We start from the raw sequence: 18,261 nt of genomic DNA on the forward strand, positions 1-18,261 counted from the left end.
GGCTGGGAGTCAGCACCCGGGGCGGTCTCCACTCTCTCATTAGCTAGGTATGTGACCTCCAGCAAATCGAACCTCCTTCCGGTTCCTCACGGTCAAGTTAAGATGGCACCATGTCTTTCCCAATCTCAGCAAGGAAAAAGCTTGCACTGAAATGTTACATCTGGTGCTAACACTTTGAAAAACCGAAAGTTTGATATAAATATAAAGCAGTGGGGTTTTTTGCATTTAAAAGATAACTTTGACAATGTTACGAACATAATATATGTGCTATCACTAGATGTACATGCTGTAGGACTGGTCCCTAAAGCAATAAAAATCATCTCATTTTAAAATCTTCCAATCTGTTAGCAGCAAGCACAAGGGCTAAGTGTCCTCCAAGAACAGTGTTCACTCGCACCAGGTGGCTGTTAGGAACGGTCCTCTGTCATCGCTCTAAATCGTCTCAAGTTCCACGCTGGGGGATGGCAGGAGTTACTTCATTACTAAACCAAGAGACTGCAAACCGCAGCCTAGAAATGGAATATGAATTAAAATTTCAAAAAGAAAAAAAAAAGCAATTGGGTCCTAGAAATGCCACAATGATTAACCCTCGTATATGGTCTATATTCCATTCAGTGCGTAGTAAAAAAAGAAAATGGAATGTCCACGTGTCTGTGTTGTTTAGGGCAGTAAGAGAGTACTAGGAATTTGAAGTCAAGGGCTGGTCTTGGCGTTGCCTCGAGCTTACTGCCTCTGGCCTAGTCCCTGAGCTGCAGGGCCGCTCCATTTCCTGCCCTGCTCTCCCTTCCCTCCCTCTGCTTGCTCCCTGTCACATCATCTCCGAGCAGAAATGACCCTTAATTTTCTTTTTTAGGAAGCCTAGGAGCTGTGAAGTGCTTTTGTGTTTCTTAGTGAACACATGTTAATTGAGTGCATACTGCTAGACAGGCAATACAAAAGTGACTAATCCATAGTCCTTGTCTTGCTGAAGATCTGATGGCTGGTCAGGCTAACAAAGGACACAAAAAGTGCCTTGCTATTTGGGGAAGGAGAGAGCACATCTGGTTATGTGAATCAGGAAGGTTTTATGGTGGAGCTTCTGTCACTTGAGCCAGGGCTCCAGTGGGTTAGAGAGATGTCCACAACTTGGGGCTCAATTGCAGGACCCTGAGATCATGACCTGAGCTGAAACTGAGTTGGACACTTAGCCGACTGAGCCACCCAGGCTCCCCTGACTGGGACCTTTTAAAAATTAGGGCAGCCAATGTTGGGTTCCAGTGATTTCATACACACCACGGTGTGACTGGTCTACCTGACAGGAAGTGATTGCTCACTTAGGGCTCTGCGAACAGCACAGTTGAGTGACATTAATAACTCCTAATGCTGCTTCTACTTGTGATTTTCAGCAGATTCTTTTCCCAGTCAAGTTTCCCAAATTTAAATTAGTTGGGTTATGTAAATCTAAAGTATTCAAGAAGGAAGAAAGGTATAATTTAATTCTTCGTATGTAGACTTTATTTGCCAATGGTTAAGAATGCTGTTTAAAAACAAATTATCTGAGTTGTAACCAAAGTCTAATTAAATAATTTCATAGTACAATTGTTCAACTTGTTTTGTATTATAGAATGGATACATCTGAACATTATAGAAACTTGTTTTAAATAGCAATTTAATACGTTTGAGCTTGCTGTATACAAAATAACGGTTTAGAGGACTGAGAAGTGCTCCAGAATGACAACTCCCTGAAGTTACAATTTCTGTTCTTCAAAATCCAAAACATGGATGAAAATGTATGAATCAATGGTTATCAAGATACTGGACAGCGAGAAAGAAAGGACAGTCATGGCTGGGAGACTGTAACAAACAAGGTAAGCCCTACAATTGGCTGGGGTTACTGCCTTAGGACAGTTTCCAGGCAACAGCGCACAGAGGGGGAGCCCGAGAGGAGCCCCACAACCTCCTTGAGTGGAAGAGACAAACTGATCAACAAAATGCCCATCAAAATCCCAGGTAGATTTTTTTTCTTAGAAATTAAAAAATTGATTCTAAGATTCATATGGAAATGCCAAGAAGCTAGCATAGCCAAAACAAGTTTGAGAAGAAACAAAGATGGAGGAATAACAGTTCCTGATTTCAAGAGAATATAAAACCACAGTAATCAGCAGTGTGGTACTGGCATGAATACTGATAAACAGATCAATGGAACAAAATAGAAAGTACGTCCGTTTATGGAAAACTGAGTTCTGACAAAGGTGCAAAGGCAACTTGGTGGGAGAACGATAGTCTTTTCAACAGATGGTGCTAGAACAATGATATATCCATATACACAACGAATGAACTTCAATCCATACCTCATGCCATATACAAAAATGAACCCAGAATGGATCATAGATTTAAAGGTAAAACTCCACATACAAAGTTCCTAGAAGAAAACATAGGACAAAATTTTTATGACCTCGGATTAAGCAAGGATATTTAGAAACACCACCAAAAGCAACATACATGAAAGTATAAATTGATCCATCAAAATGAAAAATTTTTGTCCTGTCAAAGACACTGTTAAGGAAATTAAAAGATAAGCCACAGAGAAAAAATATTGGCAAATTACCTATCTAATAAAGGACTTCTATCATATAGAATATATAAAGAATTCTCAAAATTCAATAAAAAAGAAAACAAGTATCTTAATTAAAATAATGGACAAAAAAATTTGAATAGATACTTCACCAAAGATATACAAATGGCAAATAAGCACATGAAAAAATACTCAATGTAGTTTGCCACTAGGGAAATGCAAATTAACCCCCAATTAGATATCGCTACACACAGAGCAATAGCTAAATTATGGAGAATGACCATACCAAGTGTTGTTAAGAAGGTAGGGGAAGTGGAACTCTCATTCATAGCTGGTGGGAAGATAAAATGGGATAACCACTTTGGAAAGCAGTTTGACCATTTTTTAAAACGCTGAACATAGATCACATGATTCAGCCATTCTACTCCTACGTATTTATCCAAGAGAAATGAAAGCACATGTCTACTTGAAGAATTTATATGAATATTCATAGATTTATTTGTAATAATCAAATACTGGAAACTTCCCAAATGTTCATCAACAGGTGAATGGAGAGAAACAACTGCGATATGTCCGTGCAATAAAATACCCCAACAATAGAAAGAACACACGACGAGATGAACGAATCTCAAAATAATTTTGAGTGAAAGAAATCAGACAAAAAAAGAGAAAACATAACGTACAATCCCAATTATATAAAAGTCTAGAAAATGCAATCTAGATGACAGAAGGCAGGTCAGTGGTTGTTTGGGGATGGAAGGTGCAGGGAGAGTCAGGAGGGAGGGGTTGCAAAGGGTGTGAAGGAACTTTTGGGGTGATGGAAATGTCTGTTACCTTGTGGTGATGGTTTCAGGGATACACACACACACACACACATCAAGTTATCCACCTTAAATATGTACATTTTGGTGTACATATGCCAATCACACCTCAATAAAGCTATTTTTGAAACTAATGACATGACTTTGGGTACCTAGAGCAAAATCCTGGCTTGGAAGCAGCGGAAGTCATGGAACAGCAAGATATTAATGATACTTAGTTCTGAAATGTGACCTTGTCTCTAACTGTGAAATAAAATATTCTTGTTAACTGTCCAAAAATAGGCCATAAAGTCTCTACGGAGGCTTTCCCACCACACAGATCGAGGGGAACGCATCCTTTAAAACAGGTTTCACCACCTCTTTTCCTCCTTCCTATCTTGGGAAAGGAGAAGGAGGGGAATATGAAAATAGATTTAATATAAGGCAAGATACACAACAGGCTATTAGAAATTTATGTGACCCAGAAAATGGATATCAATATCCAAAAAATAAATACAAGTTTTTTCTTTTACCCCCACATCCCTTTGGACCCCCATTTGCTGGCAGGATTGCACAGTGGTTCAGACTACAGCGTGGACTGAAGCAGACGGCCCAAGTTCAAATCTTATGCTGAGCCCCGTGCGGTATTTAATATCGCCTGCCTTAGCCGCCCTGTCTGTAAATAGGGTAATAGCAAAGGTTCCTTCTCATCATGCAGCTGTGAGGATTAAATGAGTTGCTGTAGGTAAAGCACTTAAAACAGGCAGAACCATGGGTTAACACAATGCAGTGCTACCATTCCGGGAGCCCCTAATCTACGACAGACATGCTGGGCTGCCATCAGTTAAATGTAACTGGGCTCAGAGAAGAGGGCAGAGGGCACAAGATTCCAAGAGCTGGAACCTAGTCCTGGCTCGGCCAGTGCCCAGCGCCCCAACCCCTTCCATGTGATCTACGCATCAGAGCTTAGACTGTTTACTGGGGAGAAGGAGAAGGCTGGTCTAGAAGACTGTCTCCACGGTCCCATCCAGCTGTTAGTGCTGCTTTTTAGAATTCAGAATTATACAAATATTATCAAATGAAAAGCTTTTTGACAATTGTTAGGACGATTGCTAAAATTTTAGCAGAACGCTGACTTAATGTTTTATGAGAAATTTAAACATGCAGTTTATGATCTTCTGGATCAGAACCTCCCCTTTTCAAAGCTGTGCGTGAAGTCTCTTGGAAGTTTAGGAGTTGGAGTATCTTGCTTGTGGTGGACGGCGCACCGCTAGCTTGGCCTCAGGGACCCCCGGAGAAATCATTTCGGAAGTGCTCTGGAGCAATGCTGTCTTCTCGCAGGCCAGCAGCATGAGCGGCGAGTGAAGCAACCACGGAAAGAAAGCTACAGTCAGTTCACGTGACTCGCTTCGTGGGAAATTCACTGGAGTATTACCATCTACAATAGAGCTGCCATTTGAGAAAAACACTCAGCTTTTCAAAGGGGGCAGATTTAATGCGGAGACTGTGTTCCGTTGTGACCTAGACCACAGGGCTTTAACGTTCATTTGAAGGGGATCCAGGAGAAGCATGACGAGGAGGGAGACTTCCTCTGCTAACATCCTGCTGAAGAAATTGTCGAATGTGTCAGCAATTCCTGATGCTTTAAAGGTTCCAGTAACTTTTAGGAGTGTTACACTCCCGTTGGGGTCAAGTCCTTATCCAGAAACTGGATCACTCCACCAAGGGACATCAGCCTGTCCACGGAAGACATATTGACTCCAGGGACCAAACAGGAATTTTGTTAAAACAAATGGAGATCGGTTCGATGTCCCTCATATTTCCTAGCAGAAGTCTTTGCACTGCTCTCCACTGGGATGAGCTGCTCCCACGTGGTTGATTCTGTCATTTGCTGCCAGTGACAATCACCTGTCTCAACTGGCACATTCCTTGAGCTCTTTAGAGAGAGCCAGAGGCATCCGAGCCTGTGGATACCGCGTATCTGAGCAGGGACCTACAAGACTCCTGTCGCTTCCAGCCGGCGGTGTCAACATTAGACCAGCTGTCCGAGTTTGGGCAAGAATCAGTCGAACCCATTCAGGTATCTCGATGGGTCACTGGAAAAGAGGGAGGAACCAGCTCATTGTGATTAAATGGCATCTCTAGGCCAGGGCTTGAAATCTTGAGTGTATAAATGTGTGTATGTGTTTGGGATCGCAAGCAGGAAATTCAAGTTTTGACCCGATTTCCAGGATGAGGCTGGTTGAAGTGCAGTGAGGAATCTTTATAGATCACAGCGAGCTAAGTTCAACGAAACAAAAAATCCTTTTAGTTTATTAAAAATTGGGAAATACAAGAAATAAAATGCAACTCCACAGAAATATGAACTGCTACCAGATTAGTATCTTTCCAGGTGATGCTTTTCCGCACACGTTTTCATATAGCCGAGATGACATGTACACACTACTTTGCCTTGTACTTGCTCTTAAGATGATTCGAGCGTTGCACAATTTTTGTAACGTTTTCAATGTCAAAATAATATCCTGTTGTAGTTTTATCCTAATATGGTTATATTCTCATACGGTGCTTTTTTATCATAGGACTTAGTGCTCTGCTATAATAAATATTGTTGTTATAAACATTTGTGCATAAGTAATTGCACTTTTTCTCTTTAGGACTATTTCCCTGAAATGACATTTCAAGGTTAAAGAGTTAACACATTTTTAAGGCTCAGGATACATTGTACCAAATGTTTGTGTTTAAAATACCCTTGGGCCAGCTGTGGTTGAGAATGTTCCAAACTTGTGGCATCATTACCAGCACTGAACATCTCTTGAAAGAAAAATTCCTTGCTAATTTGATGACAAAACAGTATCTTACTGTAATTTTACTCACATTTCTGATTACTAGTTACAAAGTATTTACTCTTTTGTTTTTCCTCTTCTGTCAACAATTTGTTTATGACCTTTGCCCATTTTTCTCATTTTTCATCCACATTAATGAAATTTTGTTTTGTAAAGTCTCCCATTGAAGCAGCAATAAAACACTCACTAGTGTTCATTTAATTGAATTGATTTAAATATTTTATTAAGAAATATTCTGAAGACTATAGTTTATTGATAGGAAAAATATAAATCATACATGTTTAAAGATCATTTTGTACTGACATTATGGGAACCTGATTTCTCCAAATAACATGATTAGTTTCGAAGTGTTACTATTGGAATGCATTCTGCAGAAATGCGGTTTTACCTTCAAATCTGAGCACATTACCCTTACTTCAAAAAAGAAAAAAGGATAATAAAAAACACAACTTGGATTAGTTTAAATTTTTAGTAGACCACATCTGATTTGTTGAAGAGTAAGCTCTTTTATTTACCTCTTCAAGGACGTGCTTATTTTTTTCACTTCTTTCTGTGCATCTTTATCCTATAAAGAAAATACAAGTACACAATGAAATTTCACACATTGACCCTGCTATTCTGGGTACTTTGAAGCAATCTTTGGTGGAGTGAGGCGATACTTTCTGAAGGACCACTACAAAGAAATTACAGATTTCTTAGATCCGGGCATGATTCAGATCTCTGAGAATACATGTCACGTGGAGAGCTATTTCCAGGCTTTTCCCCCACCAGGCCTGGAGTGGTGGGAATACAGGGAGAAGAGAGCCTTCCGTGTAGCGGACACACTCAGTATCACCAATGTGCTAATGGTTAACTCTGTTTTCTTCTTCAACTTGTACCACGTGGAAGAAGTCCCAGCCCTAGCAGAAGGATCTGAGGAAATCTGAGATTCCACTGCAAGATCCAGACTAGCAAATAAAACTTTCATTACTGACTTTATCAAGTAGTTTACATTTAGGATGAAAAACCATGTAATATGTTTTTTAGCATCGCACATGTATTGTCATTTCTTTAAAACAAGTGTGGAGGTTAGAAACAGTGGCAGTAAATTCAGACTGCAGGGTACTCCTCTATACTTTTGCATTTAACATTTATGGAGGGGTGCCTGGGTGGCTCAGTTGGTTAAGCTCAGGTCATGATCTCGGGTGCTGGGACCGAGCCCTGTGTCGGACTCCACGCTGGGGAATCTGTTTCCCCCTCTGCCTCTCCCTCCTGCTTATGCTGTCTCTCAAATAAATAAAATCTTAAAAAAAAAAAAAACAAACCCAAACATTTATTGAGCACCTAATCAGAAAGAATTTAAGGGATGTAACAAATTAAAATAAACAGATGAGGAAAAATGAACAAGTAATATTTGGAAGTAGCTGTTAGATTAAAAAAAAAAAACCAAACCTGGAAGTTCTTCAATAGTTTTACTCATAAAGTAGTGTCTGATCAATAGGATGTCTGCTTCTGTCAAATAAATATTTTCTGAAGGTTGTGAGAAAATATGATGAATGAATTTAGGGTATTAATGTATTATTTAAAAGAACGTATAAAAAATAAGCTGTAACCCATGTTTATCTTTGCAACCCTACGGCTAGCTGAGTGCCTGGCACCTAGAAGTCTCGAAACGGATGCCTACTATTAGCGGTTTGATGCTAGAACATACAGTAACATTTTCCATCAATTAATCTCCAGGACTCAGTTTCTTACAGAATAATGACATTCATGAGAGAATTATTTCAATCAGATGCCTAAAGAAATGAAAATGCATAAACCATAATGAAAGACTTAAAATTAGGATCAGAGCATAGCAATATTTGCACTCACGCACCACAAAGAATTCCTCCAACCTCCACCCCCATTCAGCTGGCAGTGAATGCGCACACTCACACGCCCACAACATCCCCCCCACTTCACCTCTTTCCCAGGGCCTCCATCCAAGTACTTTATTTACTTAGGTTTTTATGTACAGAGGGTACTGGCAGAGCTTTTTAGCCCAAAAAGCCAGCTAAAGCCACCACCTCCGACCATGCTCTCCTCTGGTAGAGTCCAAATTATATGTCCTTTACACCATCAATCCTCGGGGGTATTCCTCTTTGACTCAACCTCTCACCTTCTCCTTTTTTCTCAGACATTTCTACAGAACTCCCTGATGGGGACTTGTTTTGAAGCCACTTTTCCATCACTGGTAATGCATTTGCTGGGAGAATATATTTTGGGGGCAAGGGGAGAGGATGAGGGATATTACTGACGGAGGGGCTGGAGCCAATGGTAGAAGATAATTGCCCTCTACCACTTCTTATAGCTGTTAAACTCCTGGTCACTCTCCTCCTTAGGTTTATTTTTTTATGACTTCAGCACCTGGGTCATTCTGCACACCGTCTGCCATCACTGTTGGAGACATCCTTGTCCTCGTGGCCTGTGGATCCCAGCCTCCCAGGAGTTGGTCTCCTCATCTTCGATGTCCTTCCCCACCACCCCCGTGAGCACACCCTGGGCTGCATCACGACCTAGAACTGCTCTACGTCTGAAATAGGCATCCTGCTCTCTGAACACAACTCCCTATCTTTTCGGGTCGTTTATCCAATCACTCTCAATAACACCAATTTTTCAACTTCTGCAGGTTTATTAAGTGATTTTTCCCTTACTGTTCTCTATCGGCTTTCCCCTGCCTTGACTTATTTTCTACCCACTTTAGGTCCTACATCCATCGACTCTCTTAGCAAAAGATCAAAACCGTTTCTCTGTCTGTGGCGCCTGCCCCGGTTCTCTACAAACCCACACGTCTACAAACCCACTGAGTTTTCTATTGAGGCCACGACAGAAAAAGAGGACCGTGATGTGCTCTAGATCCCTTTCTGACCTCCTCAGGACCTTACTCTATCAATTACCTCCTCTCTCCCCAGTCTTTCTAGAACCCTGCCTTCTTTGCTGGCCCTTTCTCATCATTTAAATATGCTCCCCTATTTCCCATCTAAAAAAATATGATTTCTCAACTCTGGCACCACCTTAACTGCCACCTGACCTCTCTCTTCTCGCCATCAAGTTACTGGAAGGTGCCTACACGTCCTGACGGCCTTTTCTTACCTCTGGTGCTCTGCACTGTCTCTGTTTCTATCGTTCCACGGAAACAATCTGGGTGAAGAGCCCCAGTAACAGAGACACCATTAAATTCAGCTCATTCCAGTCCTGACTTCTTCAGAGTGTCTGACAGAGGTGACCACTTCCCCCATCCTTTGGCTTCTGAGGCCCCGTCTCCTGTGGCCACTTCTTTCCACCTCACCTGCAGCTTCCTTTTCCTCCTCCCCTTCCATTATGTTGGTGTTTCTCAGAGTTGATCCTTGGCCCGCTGTCTTTCAAATACTCCATCGCTTTACTGGGTGATCTCTGCCATCTTGTGGCTCCAGGCCTCAGTTATAAGATAAATACACAATCACTTTATGGGCTACAAAACCTCACAGACACAAACTTAAAAGGTCCATAACTGAACTCACTTTCTCTACCAAATCTGATTCTCTGATGTCCCCTAGATCCTTAAAAGGTACCTCCATCTACCCTGGTCAGTTTCTAAAGCCAGAAACTGAGATCTCATTCTTGAGTCCTTTGTCTCCTGGAAATTCAATTTCTACGTCTTGTAGAGAGTACCACCCACATATCTGTTAAATTTGTGCTCTCCTTTCACTCCTTACTGCCATCATCTTGGTCCGGGTCACTGGCTCATGCCTGCGTTATTGTAGTAGTTACCTAAATGGTACTCCTTCTTCCAATTCTGCTCCCCTCCAAGCCGCCAGTCTCCACATGGTAACTAGTGTGCCCTCCCCCAAACCTCATTGTGTAGACTTGCTGCTTAAGACCCTGTAATGGTTTCCCCTTGCCTTTAAGAAAAAGGTACACAAGGTTCTCATCTCTTTTCTCCCTCTACTACTCAATATTTCAGCCATATTGTACATCTGATTCAATGCTTGTAGGCATATTTGTGAATTCCAAGCCTTCATTTGTTTTTAGTGTCTTATAAAGTAGGGCATGTATATATATATGACCCACATCAGTATCACCTGAGTTATCTGAATCACATAGTGTGTGTTTATTTGTCCATGTTTCCATTCACCTTTGCCATGTAGATACATATTTCAACACCAATATAATCATTAGAACACAATATTTTGTGTTCTACATTTTTCAGTTACATTGAAAGTTGTTTTCTGATTGAACAAAGTCTTTGTAAATATGTTTACAGCTGCATTAATAATAGAAACTGATCAGCTTTCAACAGTGATCTACCAAAGGGAAAATGGCCTGATTATTCAGCATAACATTTCATGACTTTTTGAAGCCAAATACCAATGTATTAGATTTTTTTTATCAACAACTTTTATTAATCTACTGAGGGATTATCTTACTGCCTATTACATTTTACCAAATTCTGCTTTCAACATTTCCAAGAATGCATTACAGTTCTACCTTTTTACACTACATTATTTTCAGTGCCATGTCATTTGCCAAAAGTCTAAGTTTTATGCTGAATTGTGTTCTAAAGGGTTCTTAAGAGTTTTGTAGGAGTTTTCTTATATAAACTGCAGATAAAGGCATTTCTACTTGGACTTGAAGCCTGAGGGACTCCCCAGTGTGAGAACTTGAAGGCTGACTAAGGTATGCACGATCACTCAAGGCTTTCCTTCATTCGTGATGCTGACGGTGTTTCATACAGTGAGAACCCTCACAGGTCCTGGAATGTTACTCTGTGAGGAAAGGGTTTCTCCTGTTGATTTCCTTGAATTGCTTCTCTAACATGAATTATCCGGTATTTCTCAAACGGCTTCTTCCTCCTGGGAAAGACTTGCTGTTTTCCATCTTGTTTTGCTCAGTGTTTGTGCATTCCAAGGCCTGAGCTTTGGCTGAAGGATGCAGCGTGTCTCCCCTGTGGCAACTCTTGTGTAAAGGTTAAAGCTGAGGCTGAAGGTTCTTCTACATTCATTACATGTATAGGGTTTCATTCCAGTGTGTTCTCATGATGGGTAAGGTCAGAGCATCAGCTAAGGGCTTTCCACACAGATGACATTCGTATAGTTTCTCTGCAGTGTGAATTCACTCACGCTGTTTAAAGGATAAGTCATTACCGGAGCCATTTCCACACTGATTACGGGCAAAGGGTTCTTCTCCTGTGTGAATTCTCTCATATAAACAAAAGTCAGCCCTCCGGCTGAAGAGTCTGCCACACTCATTACATGTGTAGGGATTCTCTCCAGTACCACAGACTGAGTCAGTTGAGCCGTGGCTAGTTCCCCACGTTCATCGTATTCAAAGAGCTCCTCTCCAGTGTGGAATCTCTGCTACTAAGGGGGAGAGGAGAGGCTGCTGCACGTCTGACTACATCCATCCATCAATTCATTTTTCTACATAGGAATTCTATGCTGATCCTTCGGCGACACTCTCCAATTGAAGTCTTTGCCACTTTGGTTACACTCACATGGTGTGATACTCGCCTGCCTGCATGTAAGTTTTTTCCTTCATAGCATGTCAACTGCACAGCTAGCTGATTAATTTTGAGGTCTTCATTATGTGTCAAGCACTCGCTATATTGGCCATATTTTGCAAATGTCATCTTCTGAGGACTCAGGTTATGGTTTTGAGTTCAGGTTACTCCTTTCTTCCCCAGATTCAGACTATCCAAATCTTTCTGCCGAGACAGCACACTTACTCTCCACAAAACACTGCAGTTTCAAATTCCGGGAATAGAAAGTTGTTCTCATGCATGCATCTAGGCCCTAGAGCCCAAGGGCTGACCTTCTCAGTATCAAGTGCAGTTGATGAGCTTAGAGCTCCCTGCAAGGGACAGAAGACTTGTCACAAGTAACTACCATGCCAGGAAGAGATTACGAGTGCCACAAGAAAGAAGCACATATGGGAAAATATATTGCCACTCTCTGCCAAAGACTTTGCACAAGTACGAGAGAGACTTGCTTATATTACATTGTTATACTCCTGGCATTTGGGTGAGGATTACCAACATCAACTTGACTAGACCGGATACTGCTTAAGAACAACGATTCCAAACCGATGCTGTGTTATCAGTTATTTTAAGAAAATCATTAAAAGGAGATCTTAGAAACTTCTTCCAGGTGTTTTTAAGATCAACTTAAAAACTACAACCAAGACCATTATATATCTAGAAAGCTTAACGAAGAATATATTTCAGAACGCCAATCAATATAAGAGAAGAGCCAAAAGAGTAGAATTAGGGGATTGTGAGCAGAGCAGCACCCCCACCTGCAGCTCATGAAAACGTCTGTTCAGAGAGTGGGACAAGTCTGTCCGTCCTTTAGCGGCTTATTAATTTCTTTTAAAATGTACCAGGAAGAATGAATTCTCCAGGTGTGGATGCCACAGATGACTTAATCTATAAGAAATAAATCCATACCAGAGATAAATTGGCAAATCAGAATTTCTAACAAATGGGACCCTGGACAACACTGCTGGGTTCCAGTAAGTGACCCACTCATTACTGCGCTGTCCTGTTCCCTTAACAGGAAGGCAGGGTGAACATCTGTAGACTAATTCTATTTTATAAACTTCTCTGAAGCACCAATCTCCTAATTAAAAAAATCAAATATGAGGTCTTAACTAAGTCAGAAGATTAAAAGCAGGATTAGGATTTTATCGCTAAGAGTGGTTACTAATACGTGGGCTGATTCTTCATCTATGTAACAGCATGGAGGTACCGCCCAGGATTTTAAACCGCAGGTAACTTCCTTGTTGGCCGGGACACAGCAGTCTTTACTTTGAGTGCTCCCGGCGTCCTCTTCTTCCTGGAGTTGTTTCTCGTATACTTTATTTACTGTCCTCTAAGCTTTGTCTTAGAAGAGCAATTAATGCCACTTCAAAATATCACAGCCGTTTAGGAACAGTCTGTTCCTTTACCGATCAGCGCACCGCTCGTGGTAACACAACCCTACGCACTGCTTGGCCCGCGGAGCGCTGGCAGCGCCGTCCAGGTCAGTAACTTGGACGCTTCCTGCTGGCAAATAGCTCCCGGGCTGCTGGTGTGGTCCCGAATTCGTTCATCAAGCATTCTCACCCTGCCTTAGACACAGGAATCCCTCTTATTTTAAAAACAGAATGTTTCTCAGGACCTGAGATTACCTTCCCAGGGTCAAGAAAAGTCCACATGAATAATAACATACTGCAGTTTCAAGTTCTGGGAATACGGAGCTGCTCACACGCATGAATCTGGGCCCTAGAGCCCAGGGGCTGACATGGCCAGTACCGAGTGCAGCGTGATGAGTGAGAGCTCCCCAAAAGGGGCGGAAGACAGCTCACAAGTGACTACCTCGCCAGGAACAGGTTATACGTGCCCTTAGGAAGAAGCGAACAGGTCACGCCAATGGCCCAGTGGCCTTCAATGTCATTAGTGACTCTGCTGGACTTTTTGGAAATGACTAGACTGGTCAACAGAATCACTAATGGGGTATATTTCAGTCAGGAAAACCTTACCGAGATGAGGGGTGCCACAGATAACTCTCCTCAGTCTATCTGCTAACTGAAAAAGAAACTGAGATATTCCCGACAGTACATTTACTACTTGAAAAAAACAAAAAACCCAAACCTCCCAGAAAATACAAATGGAAACATCACTGGGGAAAAAAAAATAACATGGGAAATATTTACTAATGCTGTTTCGCTTATTACATAAGTATTTCCACAGTGCCCAGCTCTCTTAGTTATATTCGTAATCAGTCCTACTTATCAGCACTAGTATTTTTATTTGCATGGTATTAGTCTTCTTTTTTTTTTTTTTTAAAGATTTTATTTATTTATTCGACAGAGATAGAGACAGCCAGCGAGAGAGGGAACACAAGCAGGGGGAGTGGGAGAGGAAGAAGCAGGCTCCTAGCGGAGGAGCCTGACGTGGGGCTCGATCCCATAATGCCGGGATCACGCCCTGAGCCGAAGGCAGACGCCTAACCGCTGTGCCACCCAGGCGCCCCATGGTATTAGTCTTCTGATTCTTCCTACCAGGACTTACGAGGGCTTATTATATGCCAGGCCTGGCACCTGGCACTAGGCATAGAGGGGTGAGCGAAACACACCTAGCTGAGACTCTCGTGGAACAATAACGCACATAACGAGGCCACCACAGCCCTGCTAATCGATATGAAGGAAAAGCATGAGGTACTTTCTTGCCTGGGAGCGTCAAGGAAGTCGTTCCTACAGAAATGACATTCGTGGTGAGGCTTGAAGGGTGAGTAGGAATAAAGGTGGTGAAGGGAGTGGAGGGCTTGGATGGGAGTGTTGCAGGAAGAGGTAACAACAGGATCCGAGGGTGTGAGGCAGGGAAGAGCATGGTGCAGAGGTGAGGAGAGCGGGGCACATCCATCAGAGCCGTGAAGGACGTGCTACACATTTAGGACTTTTCAAGCAGGGAAGGGACAGAGTGAGGTTTGTTTAATCTGTTGCCGTGGCTGCTATGAAGAGCCAAGAATGCACTGGAGGGAGGAAGAAAGCTGTGGGGCCAGTGGGAGGCTCCCACATCGCAGTTCAGGTGAACTTGGGGGCTTTTGTGCTTGGAGTGGTGGCAGCAGAGCGAGAGAGCCGTTGGGTGGCTCACGGCATGTTTTAGGAGAGGAATTCTGAGAACGTCGGGACTGGGTGGATGTCTGTGTTGGGGGCCGAGGGAGAAGGAGGGGTCAAGGATGATTCTCAGCACTCCCGATTGATGAATGAATGTGCCATTTAGTAGATGGGAAGATGGAGAAGGGCAGACCCAAAGGCCTGATGACGAGTTAAGTTTGAGATGTCTGTGAAACATCCAGGTAGAGATGTCACACGGGAAGTTGGATAATCAGGTCTACAGCTCAGAGGGGAGGTCTAGAGATACTGATTTGAGGACTCCTGGCAAGGAGATAGTATTTGAAGTCACGGACAAGAGGCTTGTGGGGTAGGGAGGACAAAAGGTAAGAGGAGAAGAGAGACTTAGGGGGTCATCGATATTTAGCCCTTGTGTGAGAGCTCTAAATTTCGTGCACGGATATTTGCATGTCACACCACATATTATGCCTCATTATCATTCTGTAGTCTAATCTCGAATTCTAATAAGAATGCATGGTAGGGTCCCCATCTCCGAAATGGAGCAGGCAACCAGAGGGAAAAATCTGCCCCCAGAATTACATAACGTGTCTTCTGGGGAAATGCCACTACTGAGCCTGTGCTGTTGAGCTCAGAACTGACCAACGGAACCCACTGACGGATCTGAGGCAAAGGACAACGAACCCTGCAGGAAAGCCCGAACCCAGAAGCCAGCTAGACCTGGCTCAGGTCGTTGCGGGGAAGGCGCCGGGAAGGCTGACCAGCCCTGTCTACAGACGTGGGCATCCCCGAACCCTGAAGCTCCCAGCAGGCCTCATTCCACTTCCCCCATCATCCATATTTCCCACGACTGCCCTGGACACCCCGTTCCCTCCAAGCACACAAATCTCCGCTCTTGCACCGCCGCGCCTTTGTTCATGACCTGCAATGTGCTTCACTCACACCTCCACACCTTCAAAGCCCACCTCTGATGATACTTGATCTCTTCTAGGTGAAAATAATTTCCATCTTCACTCTTTCCATAACCAATTATTTGTGCCTCTCTTAGCACTTTAGGCTTTCCACCCTGAGCTACAGTTATTTGGATATATAACTTCTATTCTGGGCTGTAGAGGACTGTGGGCTATTCTAGAGGGCTGTGGGCATGCCTTCCATGCTTATATTTGGGATCACAACAAACATCGGAGCCAGCGTTGCTCCAACAGAGAAGAGGGATGCTTATTTCTGAGGTAGGTATGTATGTACGTATGCATTAATTAATTACATAGGCTCCATACCCAGTGCAGAGCCCAACGTGGGGCTTGAACTCATGACCCTGAGACCAAGACCTGAGCTGAGATCAAGAGTCAGACACTTAACTGACTGAGCCACCCAGGCGCCCACTGAGGCATTTATTTCTTTTAGCTGTGATTCAGAGGATGATAATATTTGGTGGTATGAAAAGGGAACAGGAGAACATTTATCGATTTTCTTTTGTTCCCACAATACCCATATATGGCTCACAGAAACACAGACTGGACTGTTAACTCTGAAATTCCTAAAACAGAGCACATCCTGAACACTGAATTAGTGAACAAAAGGATAAGAAGCCATACGATAGTTTCTTCTTCATTATTGGTAGGTGTTCAAAGACCAAAAAAATGTGAACACATGATTTCAAATCTTCTTCCTGCTAGAGGACAGCCATCCCCTGCTGTGAGCTAAGGACTGAAGACGACAGTCTCTTGCTCTTGCTCCAAGGTGGGCAGCCTGCCTTCTTGTCTGCTGCCTATCACAGTGTCATCATCGGCTCCCCAGAATTAGGCTGCCCTCTTCCTTCCCCCAGCGGGGCTTAGCCTATTCCCTGCTATCTAACACTTAACAGTCATTAGGATGTTTTAACTGCTGGCCCATGACTTGTGTGTCCCTTAAAGATATAGGGAGTCTGCTGGTGAAGGGTTACCTACAGCAATTTTTAAAAACTTCATACTACACGTTAAATCCAAAGTTTTAGTATGCAAGAAAAATCCAGATGTATCTAATCCATATTTAAGCCAGAAAAGGACTAATAAAATAACAGCCCTCATTGGCACTGTTGGGACTTACCTCTTTGGTAACACAAGGAAGCAACACTGCCAGGTTACAAAACTTCATAGCGTTGTCTGTTTGTTCGAGATCAATGTAACACTAGAAATGAGAAATAGTCAGTATGAAAGGCAAGCACATTTTTATGTAATGGACTCAAAGTGATCTTAAAACAGTGGTCTTCCTGGGGCACCTGGGTAGCTCAGCTGGTTAAGCATCTTACTATTAATTTTGGCTCAAGTCATGATCTCAGGGTCATGGGATCGAGCCCCAAGTAGGGCTCTGTGCTCAGTGCAGAGTCTGTTTAAGATTCTCTCTCTCCCTCTGCCTTTCACCCCACTTGTACTCTCTCTCTCTCTGTGTCTCTCTTCCAATAAATAAATAAAATCTTTTTTTTTAAGATTTTATTTATTCATTTGAGAGAGAGATAGAGCACAAGCAGGGGGAGAGGGAGAGGAAGTGGGAGAAGCAGGCTCTCCACTGAGCTGGGAGCCTGACGTGGGGCTCGATTCCAGGACCTGGAGATCATGACCTGAGCTAAAGGCTAGCGCTCAACCATCTGAGCCACCCAGGCTCCCCAATAAATAAAATCTTAAAAAAAAAAAAAAAAAAAACCTAAAGACAGTGGTCTTCCTTACCTTGGCCAAGAATAAGTAATTGGACTTAGAAAAACCAGGGTGTAGTTCTTCAACCTGATTTTAAGAGAAAACAGAAAAGATAATAATGGGACAATATTAAAACAACAACAACAACCAGTAAAGAGGATATATTTCAATAAATGAAATACTAACCAAATTGTCCTAAAAATTTAGGTTGATTGTGCTACATCAGAATAATTTTATCAGTTCAAGTATCCCCTGGGTAGAAAATAGAGCTTTTGAGATTATCCATTAAAATGAAGTTATTATTATGTTCATAAACCTTACAAAAAAACAAGATATTTTAAGATTTTGGGATTCCTTTGTATAACCTATCCTTTCTCCTTTGTCCGTTCAAGAACAAAAACAGTTGGTGATATACTCTCCCAGGACAATTCCTACACAATTTACAATCTGTTTAGGAAATGAGGACAGGATGACTGGTATCCCATGGCAAGCATCCTCCACTGCATTAATATTTGATTTCTTAGGATTTCAACATATTCCATGAATTGAATCATACCTGAAATCCATCACATCAAGTATTTTTTTTCACATCAAGTATTTTTAAAGAAAATGCAGACCCATGAAACTAGTCCAAGTAGCAGACCTACTTGCAGATTTTAATAAGTGGGTATTATGCAGGCACTTTACTCCTCATCTACTAAACTCTTATGCACCAGTTCACTTTCTATATCTCTGGTGAAGAAGAATTTTTTCAGGCATCTGGCATTGCTACTAGAAAGCACTTCTTA

At 42.3% G+C, this 18,261-nt stretch overlaps 1 protein-coding gene across 4 annotated transcripts in view; it reads right to left on the bottom strand.

Moving 5' to 3' along the window:
• Positions 1-1,457: 1,457 nt before the first annotated feature.
• RMDN2 (regulator of microtubule dynamics 2) overlaps positions 1,458-18,261 on the bottom strand; it is a 68,066-nt gene continuing 51,262 nt past the window's right edge. For 2 of the 4 annotated variants that reach the window (XM_087863729.1, XM_087863728.1), the window contains exons 9-12: positions 17,507-17,560; positions 16,890-16,970; positions 6,713-6,762; positions 1,465-2,401 (exon numbers count right to left, since the gene is read on the bottom strand). In XM_087863729.1, the coding sequence (XP_087719855.1) occupies positions 2,365-2,401; positions 6,713-6,762; positions 16,890-16,970; positions 17,507-17,560 (222 nt within the window). In that variant the 3' untranslated portion in view covers positions 1,465-2,364. Of the gene's footprint in view, positions 5,635-6,712; positions 6,763-16,889; positions 16,971-17,506; positions 17,561-18,261 lie in introns of all 4 variants that reach the window. The other 2 variants (XM_045809052.2, XM_045809053.2) reach the window with 2 other exon arrangements.

This window comes from Ursus americanus, chromosome 7 (genome assembly GCF_024610735.1).
Source record: "Ursus americanus isolate L20-20 chromosome 7, mUrsAme1.1.p, whole genome shotgun sequence".
Lineage (NCBI taxonomy): Eukaryota > Metazoa > Chordata > Mammalia > Carnivora > Ursidae > Ursus > Ursus americanus.